This window comes from Xenopus laevis, chromosome 4L, assembly GCF_017654675.1.
Source record: "Xenopus laevis strain J_2021 chromosome 4L, Xenopus_laevis_v10.1, whole genome shotgun sequence".
Taxonomy (NCBI): Eukaryota; Metazoa; Chordata; class Amphibia; order Anura; family Pipidae; genus Xenopus; species Xenopus laevis.
The window spans coordinates 61,576,494-61,595,620 of record NC_054377.1 but is presented as its reverse complement, the minus strand read 5'-3'; the positions used below and the strand labels follow the sequence as shown (position 1 = coordinate 61,595,620).

Genomic DNA, 19,127 nt, shown 5'->3' with positions numbered 1-19,127 from the left:
TTACGGTATTTATTTTCATAAAATTTCCCCAGATTTTTTGTATCTTAAGATCTGCCTTTTGCATCTTAAGTGCTCGCCTTTTTATCTATCTATATATCTATATATCTATATATCTATATCTATATATATATATATATATATATCTATATATATATATCTATATAGATATATATATTTTTTTTTTCGCCATACATCATTGAGTGCAGATCTTCTACTCATATACTACTACAACTTACTTGATCGTGCACCTCTGGCTTTATTAGCGTGATTGATAATTGTCCATAGAAAATGACTGCAACACGTGAACCTTCCCAAAGTTTTTATTTTAAAACCATAATTTTATTTAAGTTAATTAAAAAACAGGCCAAAGTTTCGGTCTCTAACTAAGACCATTATCAAGATGATAAAGGTCTTAGTTACAGACCAAAATGTTGGCCTGTTTTTTAAATTAACTTAAATAAAATCGCACGCACACACGCACGCACACACACACACACACTTTCCATGTAAGTTACATATTGCATTCATATTTACATAACATTTACATTTTTTTTTTAAACCTACCTGATTCAAATCATCTACTGAGGAGAGTAAAGGTGGTGATGGCAACGTGCTAGTATCCTGCTCACCACTACTATGTTTTCTGTTGTGAAGGGTAGAAAAAAAACAAATATTTATTTTCAAACATGATCACATTTATGGGTTGTCTTATACTAGCTATATGCAGGAAAATATTGTTGGAAACGAAGTCACTGCATTTTGGCCTAAAAGATTCACATCTGATGAGGCTGGTATTCAGGTATCAAGGCTGGAAACTTACATTACTATGCTGTATTGAGCACTGACAATCCCTCAAGCAGCACAAATGTGTGAGTAACACTGGGCTGGGTGGGCAAGGCAATATCACAAGCCTGAGATCATTCATTTTATCAGATTAACTTCCTGGAGCTCAATGAAATATGGAAAGTGCATTTATGTGCAAAAGTCCAGGCAAAAAAAAAAGTAATTTTACAGAAGCCATAGACAAAAAATGCCAACACAAAATACAGACGGTTTGCAAAGAGCTACAGTATATGATAGCACACAGCAGGATTTAATATTTCTAGTCATTCTCTAACCAATTGGCCATTAGGAGACTTTATTTTGGTCTGATTTTACTACATGCCGTATTTAACAGGGGCACCGATAGGTAAAGTTGAAATCATCATGTGGATGGTCACAATGAAAAGTGAATTTTGAAGAAAAAAAATAAATAGAACCAAGCACGCAACATGACAATAAGTTGATGGTTCACAATTTACCTCCTCTGTTTAACTGCAGCAACAAGGTCTGGCCCTGAGAACATAGAGAACAAACTGTCTCCATTAGCTGAGGAGGTTTCATCACTGGAGCTGGCAGAGTCTCCCTGAGTACCCGACCAGCTACTGTTCATGACATCACTGCAGGAGGAAAGGAGATGTGCAGAGATTTATTTACAAATAAAAAATTGAGTGGTGTGTTCATGAATTAGTAATCATTATAATACAGTAAGGAATAAATACCAAGTACAGGTATGGGATCCCTAAAATGGATCACCATACGTTAAGTCTGCTGAAAAATCCTTTAAAAATGAATTAAATCCAATAGGATTGTTTTACCTCCAGTAATGAATTATAGTTATTTTAGGATCATGTACATAGTACGGTTTTATTATTACAGAGAAAAACGAAATCACTTTTAAATAATTGATAATGGATCCCATACCTGTTATACTATTACAGGCCAATATTTGTAGAGGTCTCAAAAAAGTTATACAAGCTATAAAAGTTATATATCAGCACATCCTTTTTTCAGAGGGATTTGCCCGACAACTCTCGTTTTTTTTCCCCGTAGAAAACTCAATTCAAGTTTTCAGGTTATTAACCCCAATATCATTGATTCGAGTTTTTCCATTCAAGTTTTTAAAAAAAATTAGAAACCATTTGAGTTGTGAGTTCAATCGATGTATAAAAAAAACTCTAAAATTATACAGTTAAATAACCCCTCCCTAATGCTTAGAAAGGGCTAGAATGTGTCCATAATTAATGTATAAACACATCTATATATTTATTCACGTAAATGTGACCTCATATTTACTGGGTTGATCAATCAAATTCGAGGAGGCACATGGCGCGATCTTGCGCAAAAGTGAACAGACTCATGGGCCTATTTATTATGTTGTGTAAAACGAAAATAAATGGCAAATTTACCAAGGTGTGTGATATTTTATGACATGCGCATGCCAGACCTTTGTAAGTATGATGCCACTTTTACACAGCGATGCCTGGCGAATTATTCCGCCACATAATAAATATGTAGTAATATAAGTGTAGTGTTGATGATTCTTCACTCAGTATGAAAAAGGGCCAGAATGACAAACAAAATGGAATGAAGTACAGAAAGAACTTGACCATGCAAATAATAAAAACACGAGTGGCACATAAATGGTAGGCATGAAGGAGAATGTCCAGAGCACAACCACACAGATACTTGTGCATTTTGCATGGGATTTACATACACCTTTTGTGCCAGTAATGATGCACGGCGTGTCTACCATTGCTCAGATTCTGAAATTTTAGGGAATAGAAATGTATTATGGGTAAAGCCATGCCAATTTGCCTGACACTGCCAGTTGTTAATAAATGAGGCTATATATATATATATATATATATATATATATATATATATATATATATATATATATATATATATATAGATAGATAGATAGATAGATAGATAGATAGATAGATAGATAGATGATAGATAGATAGATAGATAGATAGATAGGTCCATAAATATTTGGACAGACAACTTTTTTCTAATTTTGGTTCTGTACATTACCACAATGAATTTTAAATGAAACAACTCGGATGCAGTTGAACTGCAGACTTTCAGCTTTAATTCAGTGGGTTGAACCAAAAGACTGCCTAAAAATGTGAGGAACTAAAGCCTTTTTTTTAACACAATCACTTCATTTCATAACTGACAGAAGTATTTCTTTATACAGTCTTACCCTTCTGTGAAATATTCCGGAAAAGGCCATGTTCTGTGAGAATCATCAGGATGGGGCCAGTTGCTACGTGTGTTACTTGGACAACGGACATGCTGTGCTTGCCGTTTTTGTTGCATAGCTTGGTTTACCCCAGCCACATACCGAGCAAACTCAGGATCTGAGCCAACTACATGACACAAAAGAAACACAGAAATCATTCATTCATTTAGCAAGCATTGCTTGGCTGTCATACTGTATCATTATCTCTGTAACTAATCTCCAAACGTCATACACCGTTACGGACTAAACAAGTATTAAATGAACATGCTCAACTCCAGTCAGGATTCCATCCTTTTGTTGCTTTCAAAATCAACTAAAAGCTATAGCTGGAAAAATAAAGTTACATTGATTCAGGAATCTGCAAACTTTCCTTGTTCACCTTCGGGAAACAAGAGGATACTGGGGTTTCATCAACAGCAGGGGAGCAACAGATCTCTATTTAATCTAGGTTCATGGAATGTGATAAAAAAACCTTTCCAAAGTGTGGCACGTGAAATGTTGTGCCCCCTTTAACAGCCAGGCTATTACCATTTTGTGATAAAGCCTACTAAACACACTTCCTCTCATTTAAACAAAACAGATTAGGTACCGTTTACACTGAATTTTAAAAACACTGTATCCTTAAAATGACAAATCTGTTTCTGTGTAATGTATGCAAGTTCGTAATGGATGACGAGAAACTTTCTCAACACAGCTGCACTGGCTGATGTTACAATAATAAAGTCATACTAATTGAGGAATCTGCACACTTTCCATGTTCATCTTCTACCTATGCTGGGAAAAGGTTTTCAGCTTTTGGCTTCACTAAAATAAGGTACACTGCACAAGAGTCTCCAGTTTTCTTTAGCTCTATGGCACCATCACTCTAGAGACCATCATGTAATGAGACTCACTGCTCAGTACAGCTCCTGGGTGGCCGATGACAAAAACATAAGTCAGCCACTGACATGTTTTTTATAAGTCAGAATTTTCTGTTTTGGTTTGTTGATAGCTACCTTTGTTTATCCTGAAATGTGGCAGTTTTAAAGAACTGACCATTGCAGCAACAAAAGCTGTATTGGAATTATTAAATCGGAACTAATTAGACAATTATAGTCCTTGGTTTAAAAATATATATTGGAAAATTGTTCAAAAAAATGATTCTGCTCTATAAGTGTACAAAAAAAATGCAGATATAGCATAGCGCTGACTTGGGCTGCTGAAGAAACTAGAGCAACCAGAGAAGTCATATAGTATTATCACACCAGAAAAATATAATGTTGCATAGTCACCTGCAGGATCAAAAGGCAAAACATCTCCCAGCATCCCAAAAACTCCTTCACTTTGGTCCCGGTTTGGCCAGGTGTTATTTCTGGGTCCTTGCGGTTTCTGTCCCAACATTTCTGACATCATGTTGTCCATGATGCTGCTGACAAGTCCCAAGCTGTATAAATCAGAACTTAAGTCAGACACGCCCTGGTTATTCCACTGGTTCATCTGGTTAAGGGGAGACAACCCACTTCCAACACTTTGTGCTGGCTGCTGTGTAGAACTGTTCAGCCATTTTCCAGGTACATGAGACTGTGGAGGTGGTGGTGGTTGTTGTTGCTGCTGCTGTTGACTAACTGGCTGAAACAAATGCTGATAGTACTGTAGCTGCTGTTTCTGTGACAGCTGTAGCTGTGGTTGTTGTTGCAGCAATCCCTGTGGTGTTGAATGTATAGGAACATGCGACACCGACTGGGACTGTGGCTTTACATTACTCTGTTTTTGTTCTGTTGCTCCAGATGATGTAGCCGAATTCTTTCTTTTCACCACAGGTGAGCTCTGCTGAGATTTACCCAAGTTAAATCCAGACAGAAAATCTATAACATCCTGCATTTCTTGGTCAGTGGGCAAATTCATCCCTTTGTCATCTTTCATTTCATCTCCCTTAAACAGATCTTCACGTCTGTCAACAAGGAACCCATTAACTAACTGGCGGTTTGTGCTCTGAGCAGTATGTGAAGCATCTGTGGACCTGGGAAAATTACCAATGTTCAAGATGCTCTGCAGCCTTGAGTCCATATTACTTGAGATTTTTGCCTTTTCATCAGAGTTATTAGTGGTTAAGATATTTTTGGAAGGTGTCTGAGGAACAGAATAGCTCCCACTGTGACTTGAACCACTGCATGAAGCCTTCTTTGTGAACCTTGAAGTTAGTTTAGAAAAAGTCTTCTGAAGTCCTCCTGTTGACTTACTACCATTCCCATGTGGGAGATCCATCTGATTTCCAAATTCAGATGACTCGCGCTGTAATTGGATTTGGATGATTGGTAATGCTTGCTCACTGTAAAAAAAATAAATAAATGACAAAATCAGAAACAGGTCCAGCTACAAAACACAAATATGGCATATTTATTTCAAATATATGTTTAACCCTTTCTGTGCCAGCTTTTCTTGTTGCATCTTTCTTGTGTTTAGGGTTGCCATATTTTACCAGCTTTGCTGTAAAAATATGTAGGCCGGTATTTTGTTTTCAGAAAAGGTGGCAACCCTTCTTGTGTTCCCACTAAACGCATGGTGTGGCATAGAGCAAAGTGAATCCTCAAACTGTAGGATTTATAGTGTATGGCAATAAAATGGTTAAATGAGGCATTCCCTTTTCTTAAGTCTAGTAATTTTTCCTTTCATTTTTTTGCGATATAGACTTTGTTTCCTGAACTCTACCTACTTGCCATTAGTGTGTGGGCTACTCTTCCTGATGATGACTGTTCTACTTCACTTGAAATACAAGGTGTTCTCCAATCAGGGTTGCCACCTAGCTGGTATTTTACCGGCCTAGCCAGTAAAATATTAGCCGAGGCCAGGGCCGGTACTACAAATTTACTAGCTGGTAAATGTGTAATAAATACTCAATCCTATTCTGGCTCGCCCCTTTTGCCCATTTCTCCCCTCTCTAACTTTTACCCTTTAAATTTGCAGCCAGATGTCATGCCCCTCCCCCTGTGAGACCATCCACTGACATCATAGCACACCCCTAGTAGAAAAACCCCCAGCCGCTGCCTGTAAAAAGGTGGCAAACCTATATCCAATTAAAATCCTTTTTAACTTTACTTAATAGAACAGTAACACCAAAAAAATTAAGTGTAATAAAGCAATAAAAATATAATGCACCAACCGCAACTGGTGCGTTTGCTTCAGAAACTCTACAACTGTTTATATAAACAAGTCGATGTTTAGCCATAGGGGCAGCCACTCAAAGCTAAAAAAGAAGAAGAAAAGGCACAGGATACGCAGCAGATAACAGCTGGGATAGTCCATAGCGTATTTGTTATCCACTTGTGTATGCTGTGCTTGAATGGCTGCCCCCATGGCTACAATGCAGCTTGTTTATATAAACTACAATTAGTGGTTCTGATGCAAACATACCAGTTTTACCAGTGCAGGGAAACAGTTTCATTTTGTGGTATTACTGTTCATTAAATACTATACAATGTGTTTGGCCCTGAAAAGTAAAAAAATATTTTATATACTTCTATATATCAATTATTAGCTCTTGTGCAAACTGTGTGTTGTAATAAATAGGATCTTAATCTGGTAATTCACACAGAGGCTGCATTGGCAAGGGCAGTTAGGGCATATAGCAAAATGTTATATCTCTATAGTTGAAATCTATATTTACTTCCTTGTCTCCCACTGTAAAGGCACTTAAGGAAGCACGAGAGGCAGAAATAGTTCTTACGGAAGGTTTCTTATCCATTTAAGCACATCAGAAAAATTAAAAACCTGCTTTATCACCTGATTGACCATTTTCCATAGTATATGGATACTGGTCAGCATTGGAGGGCCTGCATACCCAACAGATAATGGTTTTAGGTGTTTTTATAGCGGACTTTATTCGCTTGTGGAGTGGTAATCTCCGTTTATCACAAATTCAAAATATAAAAGTAGCTTGAAACAAAACAAACAAAAACAAAAATTAAATTCAGTGTGTAAACACCACATGCCTGCACATCATAAGAATTAGGTAGCAGGCTATTTTAGTGCTATGAGAATTGCAATACAAATAAGCATAAAAATGAAAGCATACAAATAGAATAATTTAAAAGGAAAAAAACGGATACATACCGGCCTTCCTTCCATCTTGTGATGTCAAACACAGCAGTGTATAGCACATCAACCAACCCAAGAGTCTTTTCTGGATCGAGACTTCTCTGCAACAGAGACATAGTAGCTGGATCCTCTTTCAAACACCTAGAAAAACAGATTGAGCATTAAGGAACATACATCACTGTGTCTTGGAGAACACACGTGAAGATTACTTATACAGGTATGGGACCTGTTATCCGGAATGCTCGGGACCAGGGGTTTTCCAGATAATGGATCTTTCTGTAATTTTGATCTTCATATCTTAAGTCAACTAGAAAATCATGTAAACATTAAATAAACCCAACAGGCTGGTTTTGTTGCCAATAAGGATTAATCATAGTTTGGATCAAGTACAAGCTACTGTTTTATTATGACAGAGGAAAAGGAAATAATTTTAAAAAATTTGGATTATTTGATTATAATGGAGTCTATGGGAGATGGCCATTCCGTAATTCGGAGCATTCTGGATAATGGGTTTCCGGGTAACGGAACCCCTACCTGTACTGCCATGAAGCCACAAAGCCTTTAAAATACATGTTTCACTTGAACAACATCCGTGTTCATCACTAGGCAGGGAATGTGACATTTGTGGTGCAATATAAAATGTATGTAGCAATTCGTTTAGACTAGAAGGCACAGATGCAAAGAACAAATAAAAAAGTACAAATCAGCTTGAAAGATTTCCACCAGGACTGAAAGCAGCTTATTTATAATAACTGCAGCGTTTCTGAAGCAAAGGAACAGTTTAGACAGTAAAGGGTATTGGTACATAATAATAATAATGAAATGCTTGTCACTGGTTGGTTGATTAACAGACTGTCTCTGCTTCAGCTACATGGTACTCATACAAACCAACACATCTATCTCACAGCTTTTTATGTTTGCCTACTTTATCCACTGGCATCACTACTATGCACTATTCTCCAATACATTTTTTAACACCATTTAAACAGCTTGAATATAAAGTGATTTTCAATGAATAATGGTTACATTTTAAAAAAAAATTACCATGTAGATGGAACTTGCACAACTATTCTTAATCCTTCAAGACTAATTTGTGGAGCATACGATTCCTTGTTCTCAATCTGCGCTGTGTCAACTACCACCTGGTAATAAAACAACAACAACATAAACAATTAACTGGTACACCATGGCATTTCCAAACACTAAAATGTACCACAACACCATGCCCACCCAGCAGATTAAAAGCAGCTTCTGTGCAGTTTCTTAGACATAACAGATTATATGAATTTTTAAATTAAAGGCATATTGGCTTTTTCTACCATCCCCAGGAAACCACTTTATTTTTTTGGTGGTATATCATTCTGAACTTCAACCTCCCAATTTCCTTTACCAGTGATACAAGTCAGGTGGTACAACTTCCCTCACAGCAGAATTGAATTGGGGCTTAAAGGGATCCTGTCATTGGAAAACATAATTTTTTCAAAACGCATCAGTTAATAGTGCTGCTCCAACAGAATTCTGCACTTAAATCCATTTCTCAAAAGAGCAAACAGATTTTTTTTATATTCAATTTTGAAATCTGACATGGGGCTAGACATTTTGTCAATTTCCCAGCTGCCCCAAGTCATGTGACTTGTGCCTGCACTTTAGGAGAGAAATGCTTTCTGGCAGGCTGCTGTTTTTCCTTCTCAATGTAACTGAATGTGTCTCAGTGGGACATGAGTTTTTACCATTGAGTGCTGTAACTTCTTAGATCTACCAGGCAGCTGTTATCTTGTGTTAGGGAGCTGCTATCTGGTTACCTTCCGATTGTTCTTTTGTTTGGCTGCTGGGGGGAAAAGGGAGGGGGTGATATCACTCTAACTTGCAGTACAGCAGTAAAGAGTGATTGAAGTTTATCAGAGCACAAGTCACATGACTTGGGGCAGCTGGGAAATTGACAAAATGTCTAGCCCCATGTCAGATTTCAAAATTGAATATAAAAAAATCTGTTTGCTCTTTTGAGAAACGGATTTCAGTGCAGAATTCTGCTGGAGCAGCACTATTAACTGATTCATTTTGAAAATTTATTTTTTCCCATGACAGTATCCCTTTAAATTCTGGCGGCTGCACCTAAGAAAAGGAAGGGGGGGGGAAGGGTTTTGAGGAAAAAAAATTGCCAACCCAAGGACCCATGGTTCTAGGAAGGATAGAATTAGTTTGAAACTACCTTTAAGGCGGTGTCTCAAGAATTTTTTTGGTCAAATCCTTTTTTTTTTTTTGAGACCCAATCAGGGACCACCTTAGCTCATAAAAAGCTTATAGACAGACATCTACAGTCTCTTTTTGCAAACTTTTGGTATAGTCTTCAAAAGTTCCCTCCTATTGACATCTAAGCTGTGGTAGTATCCACATAACTATCCACATAAGCAACTAGCCATTCTTCCCAAAGCTCTCAGTTTTTTGAAAAAGTCAAACAAGCTTTACCTTTTAAAAGAAAGCTTAAGTGTGTTACTCAAGAAGAAAAGTCATACATGATTTTTATTGTATTTTGCATACGTAAGTTTACCCTACACCTAAAGACCTGCTTGTCTACCAACCTGGGCCATCAGGCTTAACTGTCTGATTCTGCCTTCCCTGATGGGATTTTGAAATCTGCCTGATAGATATCTAGTCAAAACCAAGATATTGATTGAGGGCATTCAGTATAAGCAGAAAGCAGGAAGTAGTGTTCTGGCTATTATATTAGACATCCATTCACTCCAGCCTTTATACATTACAGTTTTGCCAACTATATTAGAAACATTTTTTTATTTTGCACAGCCTATTTACCCACTTTTTATTTTTATACTAACAGACACCACTGCTCATCATTACTTCTGTAAACAAGATAAGCCTGGTTATACCATTTAACTATGTTCAATTTGCTTGCCTTCTTTTTTTTCTCTCCTCTATACTTCTGCATATATCTTCAACCCTCCAACATCCATCTAACTATCCTGAAATTCTAATCTCCTCTTCACTGATCCCAACACCATCTCTTAATCTAAAAACACGGTCTTGCATTGTTATCGCTTAACCCCTCTCAACCCAACAAACAATACAATGCTCACACTTTTAAATCTCGGTCATACCTTGTGTCACTTTCCTTATTGCGGTTACTTGCAGCTGGGGACATCTCCCCAAACTCTGGTCCTACTCTCTCATCATTGCTACCCTGGGATATTCCCACACACAGACGCTTATCAATGACTTCTCCAATCTCAGACCTGACGCACTTCTAATTCGGTAAACCTCATTCACATAAAGCCACCCCTCTCTTCCTTTTTCTTGTGCCCTCTGGAATGCACAATCTGCAATAAACTCACAGCACTTCATGATCACTTTATATTTCTTAACCTTCTGGCTATCACTGAAATATGATTCTCTCCTGCTGATACTGCTTCATCTGTGCCCTTTACTAAGGAGGCTTCTCATTTAGACATACCCCTAAAACAGGAGACCATCACAGCAGTGGGATCAGTTTTTTTTCTCTCCTCCAAATGTAGGTTTCCGACTCAACAACTTCTCTTTCATTCATTTCTTTTGAAGTACACAGCTAGTTTTCTCCAATCTCTCTGCGTGTCGCAATCATATATTGCCCCTGGTCTCTACTCTACTTTCTTGGATCACACTGCTGCTTGGCTTCCATACTTTACCTCAAGTGATACACAAGCTCTCATTTGGTCAGGGTAACTTAAATATTCCTGCAACTTCTAAACTCCTCTCGCAACAACTTCATTTGGTTTCTCTCAGTGGACCGACTCTCCTACACATTGAGTGTCATGCTCTAGATCTTATATTCTGTCACTCATGTCACCCTTCCAACCTTACTATCACTCCCTTCCCCTTATCCGACTCACATACTTTCCTTTCAGATAACACTTTAACCTGCGCTATCGCAACAATCTCTCTTCATCTGCACATATAGAAACCTCACACATTTGATCCACAACAATTATCATCAGTAGCAGCACAGAGGATCTCACAATAAGATCCTTTACTGTCTAAATATGGCAGCTTCTCTCTACAACGATGCTCGTTCAACAGCTCTAGCCTCCCCTTGCTCTTTCTACCACCCATCACAGTCAACCAGTTAAACCCCAACCCTGGCACACTAGTTTAACTCTGTACCTCAGAAGTTGTAGTAGATCAGCTAAAAGACAGTGGAGAAAGTCACAAACTGATCATGACTTCATCCACTTCAAGTTCATGCTACAATCAAGCTCTATCAATAGCCAAACAGCTGTACTTCTCTTTAATCTCCACTCTATCCTCTAAACCAGTGATCCCCAACCAGCGCCGGATTTCTTTGTGGGCCGTCCCTAGGCGGTCGTAGTGCCCGCCTACACATCCCGTTCCCAGCGCGCCGGCGAAAGAACGCCGGCGCAGGTGGTGTAATTGAATGGGGACGCACACGTCCCCATAATGCAGCTGGGCGGCATGCCGCCCCTATTTTTTGCCGCCCTAGGCCTGCCGCCTTGCCGCAAATACGCACCTGTCTCCAACCAGTAGCTCGCGAGAAACATGTTGCTCTCCAACCCCTTGGATGTTGCTCCCAGTGGCCTCAAAGCAGGTGCTTATACACATAGGGGTAACTAAATGGCCAATCACTGCCCTTACTTGGCACCCCAGGAACATTTTTCATGCATGAGTTGCTCCCCAACTCCTTTTACTTCTGAATGTGGCTCACGGGTTCTAAAGGTTGGGGATCCCTGCTCTAAACCATAACAACTGTTTTCCACATTTAACTCACCATGCCCCCCTCCACCCATTAATGTAACTGCCCAAGACCCCGCTCATTTCTTTTAAGAAAAAATTGATTTTGTTAGATTAAGCATAACTGACAACAATCTCAGATTATCTTGCCACTCACATCCACTTTGCACTCCTTTACCCCCTCAACACTAGATGAAGTTAGCAAACTTCTAGCCTGCCCAAAATCCACAACCTGCTCCCTTGCCCTTCTTTACCCAATCTCTGATACACTGTCTCCTGCACTTAGCCACCTATTTAACCTTTCCCTTTCTACTGGTACTTTACCATCTTAATTAAAACAAGCACTAACCACGCCTGTCCTCAAAAAATCTTCCCTTGATCCCAGCTCTGCCACCAACTATCTTTTCCCTACATCTTTTCGCATCCAAATTGTGGGAAAGGCTTGTTTACAAACGCCTGGTCCAACATCTCACTTACAACTGCCTTCTGTAACCCCTTCAATCTGGCTTCCACACAAAACACTCAACTGAAACTGCAATCACCAAAGTAACCAATGATCTTCTCCTGGCAAAGTCAAAAGGTTACTGTTCCATACTAATCCATCCAGATCTCTCTGTAGCCTTTGGCTCAGTTGACCACAAACTCCTCCTAGACATTCTATACTCAGATGGCATTCGTGACACTGCTCTTTCATGGTTTACATCTTTCGGACAGTTGCTTTCTCTTTTTCCATTTCTTCCTTCTCTCTTTGTTGGAGTTCCTCAAGGCTCTGTCTTAGGTCCTCTGCTGTTCTCAATTTATACTACTTCACTAGGAAACCTTATTCAGTCATCTGGACTTCAGTATCACCTTTATGCTGATGACACCCAACTCTACTTATCTACTCCTGACCTCTCTCATTCTGTCCTTTGTTACAGACTGCTTTTCTGACCTCTTCTCCTGGATCACACAGCGCCACCTGAAACTGAATCTTTCTAAAACAGAACTCATATTTCCTCCAAGATCCTCCTCACTCACAATTAACATCACCATTCATTCGAGCACACAAGCATGCTGCTTAGGGAATTATCTTTCATTTGACTTTTTTACCACACATCCAAACACTAGCAAAATCTTGTTGTATTCACCATTGCCCAAATATGGCTGTATCTCAGTTCAGATGAAAACAAAACACTTATCCAGTCTCTTACCATCTCTTGCCTTGACTACTGCAACTTACTCCTTGCAAGAATTCCAACAAGTCGCCTTTCACAACTCCAATATTTTCTAAACGCTGCTGCTAGACTCATTCATGTCACCGCTCCACATCAGCTGCTCCCCTATGCATATCCCTTCACTGGCTCCAAATCTCCTCTAGAATCAAATTTAAACTACTAACACACATATTCAAGGCCCTTAACAGTGAAGCCCCCTCTATATATTTCATATCTGATTTTAAATACACTCCTTCACGCAACCTTTGCTCTGCTTCTAACTTTTGCCTCTCTTCTCTCATCACTTCAGCCCAATGACAAGACTTCTCTTGGGCTTCTGCTTTTCTCTGGAACTCTCTGCCTCGAGCTGTCAAACTCTCTCCTTCCTTCCAAACTCTCCCTAAAGATCCAACTGTATAGGGAAGATAATTCAATGTACCTTATTATAAATCACAAATTTTTACTAAAATCCCTATGTCTGAATTGTACTCTAACCCTTTAGTTTGTAAACTCTTACAAGTAGGGCCCTATAATTCTATTGTACTCAATAAAACCTTGTTTGTTATTTACTGTTTGCTCCCTGTTCATTTTCTTATACAAAGCACTGCGTAACTTGTTGGCGCTATATAAATAAATTATGATGATGATTGGGCAGGCCCAATAGATGGGTCAATAAGCCACTGTGGCCAAGTTGGCAGCTAAAGTGGACTGTGAAAGTTTACCCAGCATAATATCCTTTTAAAGTGATGCCATACTAACAATGGATATAGGATACCTTTGAGAATGACACACTAAATGCTTCACAGCGATATACTTTATGCACTTTACTTTAATGCATGAATTATGGATTAGGGAGGCAAAGTATGGGCATGTAAGAATATGTGACAGCTGGATAGCATGGATGCAGATCCACTAGCAGTGTTTTTGGCACAAACTAAAGGATACATTTGAAGCCACTAGATTCTCACACCCCGCCTGGCGTGTTAAATGGAAAAAGCAAGTTTCCTATTATGTGACATTGGCCTATTCTTTAGCAGATGTTTCCTGAAAAGCATAATATTTGACATAACAATGGGGTTATCTCTACTACGCACCTCAATGAATGTGATGGATAATAGTTATTGCAGAGTAACAGTGAAAAGTCTTTGAATGAACAATACATTATCTCTGTACTGCCAATAAACAGGATGTGTCTTTTCACTTTTAGCATAGCACTATCTGCAGGCGCTGACTTAGGGTTGGGGCAGACGGGCAGATTCTGTCCGAACTGCATTCCGCCTGCTTGAATGAAGAATCGCCTGCGCTAATGCACTTGCGGTGCTTTGATTTCCGAAGTCGCCTGAAGTTGCCTCACAAGGAAACTTCGGGCGACTTTGGAAATCGAAGCGCCGCGAGTGCATTAGCACAGGCAATTCTTCAATCAAGCAGGCAGGAAGGCTGTTCGGCATGCAGAAGAGGCAATTAAATCACTCCGAATCTGCCCAACCCTTAAAAGACCAGCACTTATCTGACATTTAAAGGAACAGTAACGGTGTCCTGTTGCTTTTCTCCTTTTTCAGCTTTGTTTGGCTGCCCCCATGGTGACACAGCAGCTATATTAAATAAACTATAGTAGAGTTTCCAAAGCAAGCATATCAGTTTTAACAGTGCAGCACAACAGTACATTATATTTTCATTAGTTTAAAATACTTTTAAAATAATTTTTGGGGTTACTGTTCCTTTGAGAGTGTGACCACCTTGAATAACGTGTGCAGTGAAAGTGTTCTTGTTAGAATTAAAGCAATATCATCTGTGAATTATAATAGAAAAGACCTCTGTGAGCTTTATTGTGCACGTCTGTGCTTTCTCATTTCTATGCTGTGTAGAAAAACATGATTTTTGCAGTTGTATTTTCAACCTTTTGTGCTCTTAAGCATCAAGATCTCATATGATAAGCTTTCAAGCTAAACAAGTGCCATCAGTACAGCTGTGCTCTGACCACTTAATAAAAGATTAGGGGGCCGATTCACTAACTTCGACTGAAGGGTTCGAAGTAAAAAAAACTTCGAATTTCGAAGTGTTTTTTGGGCTACTTCGACCATTGAATGGGCTACTACGACCTTCGAACTACGACTTTGAATCGAAGGATTCGAACTAAAAATCGTGACTATTCGACCATTCGATAGTCGAAGTACTGTCTCTTTAAGAAAAAACTTTGACCCCCTAGTTCGCCATCTAAAAGCTACCGAACTCAATGTTAGCCTATGGGGAAGGTCCCCATAGGCTTTCCTACGTTTTTTTGATCGAAGGATATTCCTTCGATCGTTGGATTAAAACCCTTCGAATCGATTCGAAGGATTTTATCGTTCGATCGAAGGAATAATCCTTCGATCGTTCGATCGCACTATTTGCGCTAAAATCCTTCGACTTCGATATTCAAAGGATTTTAATTCTCAGTCGAATATCGAGGGTTAATTAACCCTCGATATTCGACCCTTTGTGAATCGGCCCCTAGGTGTTATGTACATCTCAGTCACTGATACTAAATAACTTGTATAATGGAAATAAAAAAACAATTGCAAATTGTCTCAGAATATCACGCTTTACATCATACCAAAAAGGTGAATAACCCCTTTAATGAATTATGCTTTCAGATAGCCTACATAATATAAGGAAGAGATGCAGGACAGATTTCAAAAGGATTAACATGTACAGTTTCAAGGGTTGGTTATTGCTGATTATGTTGCAGTTGTGGATTACATAATCCAAACATTGAATATTTTATTCAGCTCACCAGTCCGGCTTGGCCAAATATTAACTGCACTGCAGTTTTACAAGCCCCTCTCCAGGTAGAGGGACAGACTTGATTGAGAACCTCTGTCACCGCAGTCTCATCTCTGTCAGTAATTCCATTGTGTCCCTCAGCATCTTTAATTAACTGTCGCATTGCGTGCTGAAAAGAATAAAAAGCAGAGGTGATTATAACACATATGTTTAGATAAAGCGAGTTTAAAGGAAATCATGTTCATGGTCAATTGTTCTCAGTCCGCCCAAGCAAAGCATTTAATATAATTTAGAAAATAAATGACCACGTAACATTAAATACAAGACCTTTACTTCCTTTTTCAAATTTCACTCCACATTTCTGTCAATAAGAAAGGGTGTGACAAATTCACAACCAATTAGCCTGGTAAGCATTCTTACAATCCGGGGGCCACATGGCAAGGATAGGCAACGATAGGCAACCTGTAACATTCCTAGTAGCACATTTATCAAGGGTCGAATTTCGAATTCATGTGAGTTTTTTTAAACTCCCATGAATTCAACTAGTAAAAATTTGTTAGAATCAAATTAATAAAACTCTGACCAACTGATATGACCCTAACACTCGAATCCGATCCAAATTCGATCAAACTCAAATGTCTCCACGCAAACACCTCCAAATTGATCAATGGTCCTCTTCCATTGACAAACAGTAATTCGGCAGGTTTTAAGTGGCGAATAGTCAAATTCATAAAGGGCAAGAGTATGATAAATCTCGAAAATCAAATTCGAATTTTATTTAAAAACACAAATCGAGTTTGGATATTTGAATTTGACCATTTTGATGATAAAAAAAAAACAAAAAAAAAATTGAAAATTCGAATTTTCAATTCGACCCTTAATAAATCTGACCCGTAGTGTTGCAGGGAGAAAATTTTTAGCTGCAGACTGTTTAAAGTTGAGTAGTAGTTCTCTCCTGTCTTTTCCATGTGGATTTGTGTGTTTATATTATCAGCATTTTTTACAGTCTTAGGTTTGAAATTTCAATAATAATTTTTGTGCAACAAATTATTTATATGGAAATAATAGCTAAAAAGCTATAAAAAAAATATTCCATTATCATTTTCAGATTCTTTGTTGTGCACTCATGGTACATGGCTCAAGTTGGAAAATGATTAGCTGCATGAACTTGCGACATAAGCAAAACTTAGAATAGCTTTTTATGTATTTTCCTTTTCTTCGGGTAGTGATTTTTGGGTAGTGAGTATTAAGTTGTCTTTCTGAGAATTTATAATGTGCCCTGATGATGAACACCTGCAATCATGCTGTGTGCCAAAGCCCTAAAAGATGTCCCCCCAAAAAGTGAACAGGTATGGTTCGAAGCTCAAACTTGACTCAAATTTGATATCTGCCTCCTTCCTGGCTGCTGTACATGTTCAAGCAAATGAGGAAACGGCACACAGAAATGAATGCAAAAGGGGATAGACCCCTATGGATTTATTTGTGCTTGTTTGACACAATAAATCCATAGGGGTCTATCCCCTTTTGCATTCATTTCTGTGTGCCGTTTCCTCATTTGCTTGTTTCCTGTGGATCCTGGGGAGTGCCGCCTCCCTAGAGGACTGAGCACCAGATAATTGCATCACGGAAAGGCCAGGGAGTGCATACGAATTTCACTTTGACCAGTGCTGTACATGTTCACCATCCATATAACCCAAGGGTCATGTGGCAAGGAAAAGCCAGAGAATACCAAAGTTGGGGGTAGAAAGTAGCTCCTCGTGTGACATTTAGCTTTTGGTTTAATGTTCTTCGTCGGATAGATCTAGGGTTAAACGTTATTTACATAGAAACAAAAGCAATAACCCATTAACGCACAAAATAAAGCTTTTACCGTTTTTAGTTTAAGATTCTCTGTTGTGGACTCATTAAAAGATGTTCCCTTCAAAAAGTGTGGGCCTATTTGGACAGGTATGGTTGGAAGCTCACACTGTATTGGCTGAGGTGGCGTCTGCCTCCTTCCTGCCTGTTGTGCCTCAGCTTCATTACAACAGTCCTAAAAAATACAATTATAAACAGGTAACATTAGTGTCTAAAACAGATAGGGATGCACCGAATCCAGGATTCGGTTTGGGATTCGGCCTTTTTCAGCAGGATTCGGCCGAATCCTTCTGCCCAGCCGAACCGAATCCGAACCCTAATTTGCATATGTAAATTAGGGGCGGGAGGGAAATTGCATGACCTTTTTGTCAGAAAACAAGGAAGTAAAAAATGTTTTCCCCTTACCACCCCTAATTTGCATATGCAAATTAGGGTTCGGATTCGGTTCGGTATTAGGCCGAATCTTTCACGTAGGATTCGGGGGTTCGGCAGAATCCAAAAAAGTGGATTCGGTGCATCCCTAAAAACAGAGTTGCTGTACAGGCCACATTTTAAAAAAGACATTCATGCAGTGTATTGGCATATTAGCAAGTAAATAAAGTCTCTGGGACACTAAAATGTTTAGTTATAGTTCACAGGGGTTTCATCTAGTCACATGGTTGCTATTCATAAAAAGAATTTCGATCGGCTGGTGACCCCCCAGTAACTTGCTGGAACGGTACTATTCCTCGGCAGGCCTTTCTTGTGATAGTAATTGTGATTAATGGCCAAACTATAGTTGTGTTTGTGAAGCAAACACACCAGTTTTACCAGTGCAGGGCACCAGTGCATTACATTGCCATTCCTTTAAAACACTTTGTTTTTTTTGGTGTTACTGTTCCTTTAAGGTGGCTCCTCTTCATTTTATCATCTACTGATGTCTGTCAACACTGACCCCTGAGCTGTCATCCATGCATCAATGGTTAGGCAGTATGGCTGAAATCAAACTGCTTGACCAAATTTGAGCATGTGTGGCCAGCTTTTATGGTCCTTTAATGGCATTGTTTAAAGTACACTCAATAAGGAAATAAGTCAAGAAGCAGCAAAGCTGTGTCATTTTCAGCTTACCTTCAAACATTCTTCAATAGCCTTTGGGTTTAGGTGAAAGCCAGCCTTCATTGCGTATTCACAGTGACCTAAACTTTCCAATGCTATTTTATATGCCTAGAAAATAAAGATAAAATGTGTGTACGGCTTAGTACATTTTCCAGAGCAAAAAACAGACAGGTCCTGTTATCTCACTAGCTGTGCACTTTTATCTTCTTTCATATGCAGACAACAATGCATTTATTGTGGGCTTTCCTGAATTCCCCCCACTGTGCTTGCACATAAAACATTACAACAGAGCAAAGCTGGGAGCATTACTAAAACATTGCACACTGAAACTTAACACA

At 38.9% G+C, this 19,127-nt stretch overlaps 1 protein-coding gene across 2 annotated transcripts in view; it reads right to left on the bottom strand.

The window, feature by feature from the left end:
- garre1.L (granule associated Rac and RHOG effector 1 L homeolog) overlaps positions 1-19,127 on the bottom strand; it is a 59,083-nt gene that overhangs the window by 5,528 nt on the left and 34,428 nt on the right. For both annotated transcript variants that reach the window (XM_018258012.2, XM_018258013.2), the window contains exons 5-13: positions 18,802-18,897; positions 17,708-17,869; positions 15,848-16,006; positions 8,189-8,286; positions 7,160-7,285; positions 4,342-5,378; positions 3,032-3,197; positions 1,302-1,439; positions 565-643 (exon numbers count right to left, since the gene is read on the bottom strand). In XM_018258012.2, coding sequence (XP_018113501.1) covers positions 565-643; positions 1,302-1,439; positions 3,032-3,197; positions 4,342-5,378; positions 7,160-7,285; positions 8,189-8,286; positions 15,848-16,006; positions 17,708-17,869; positions 18,802-18,897 — 2,061 coding nt within the window. The remainder of the gene's footprint in view (positions 1-564; positions 644-1,301; positions 1,440-3,031; positions 3,198-4,341; positions 5,379-7,159; positions 7,286-8,188; positions 8,287-15,847; positions 16,007-17,707; positions 17,870-18,801; positions 18,898-19,127) is intronic.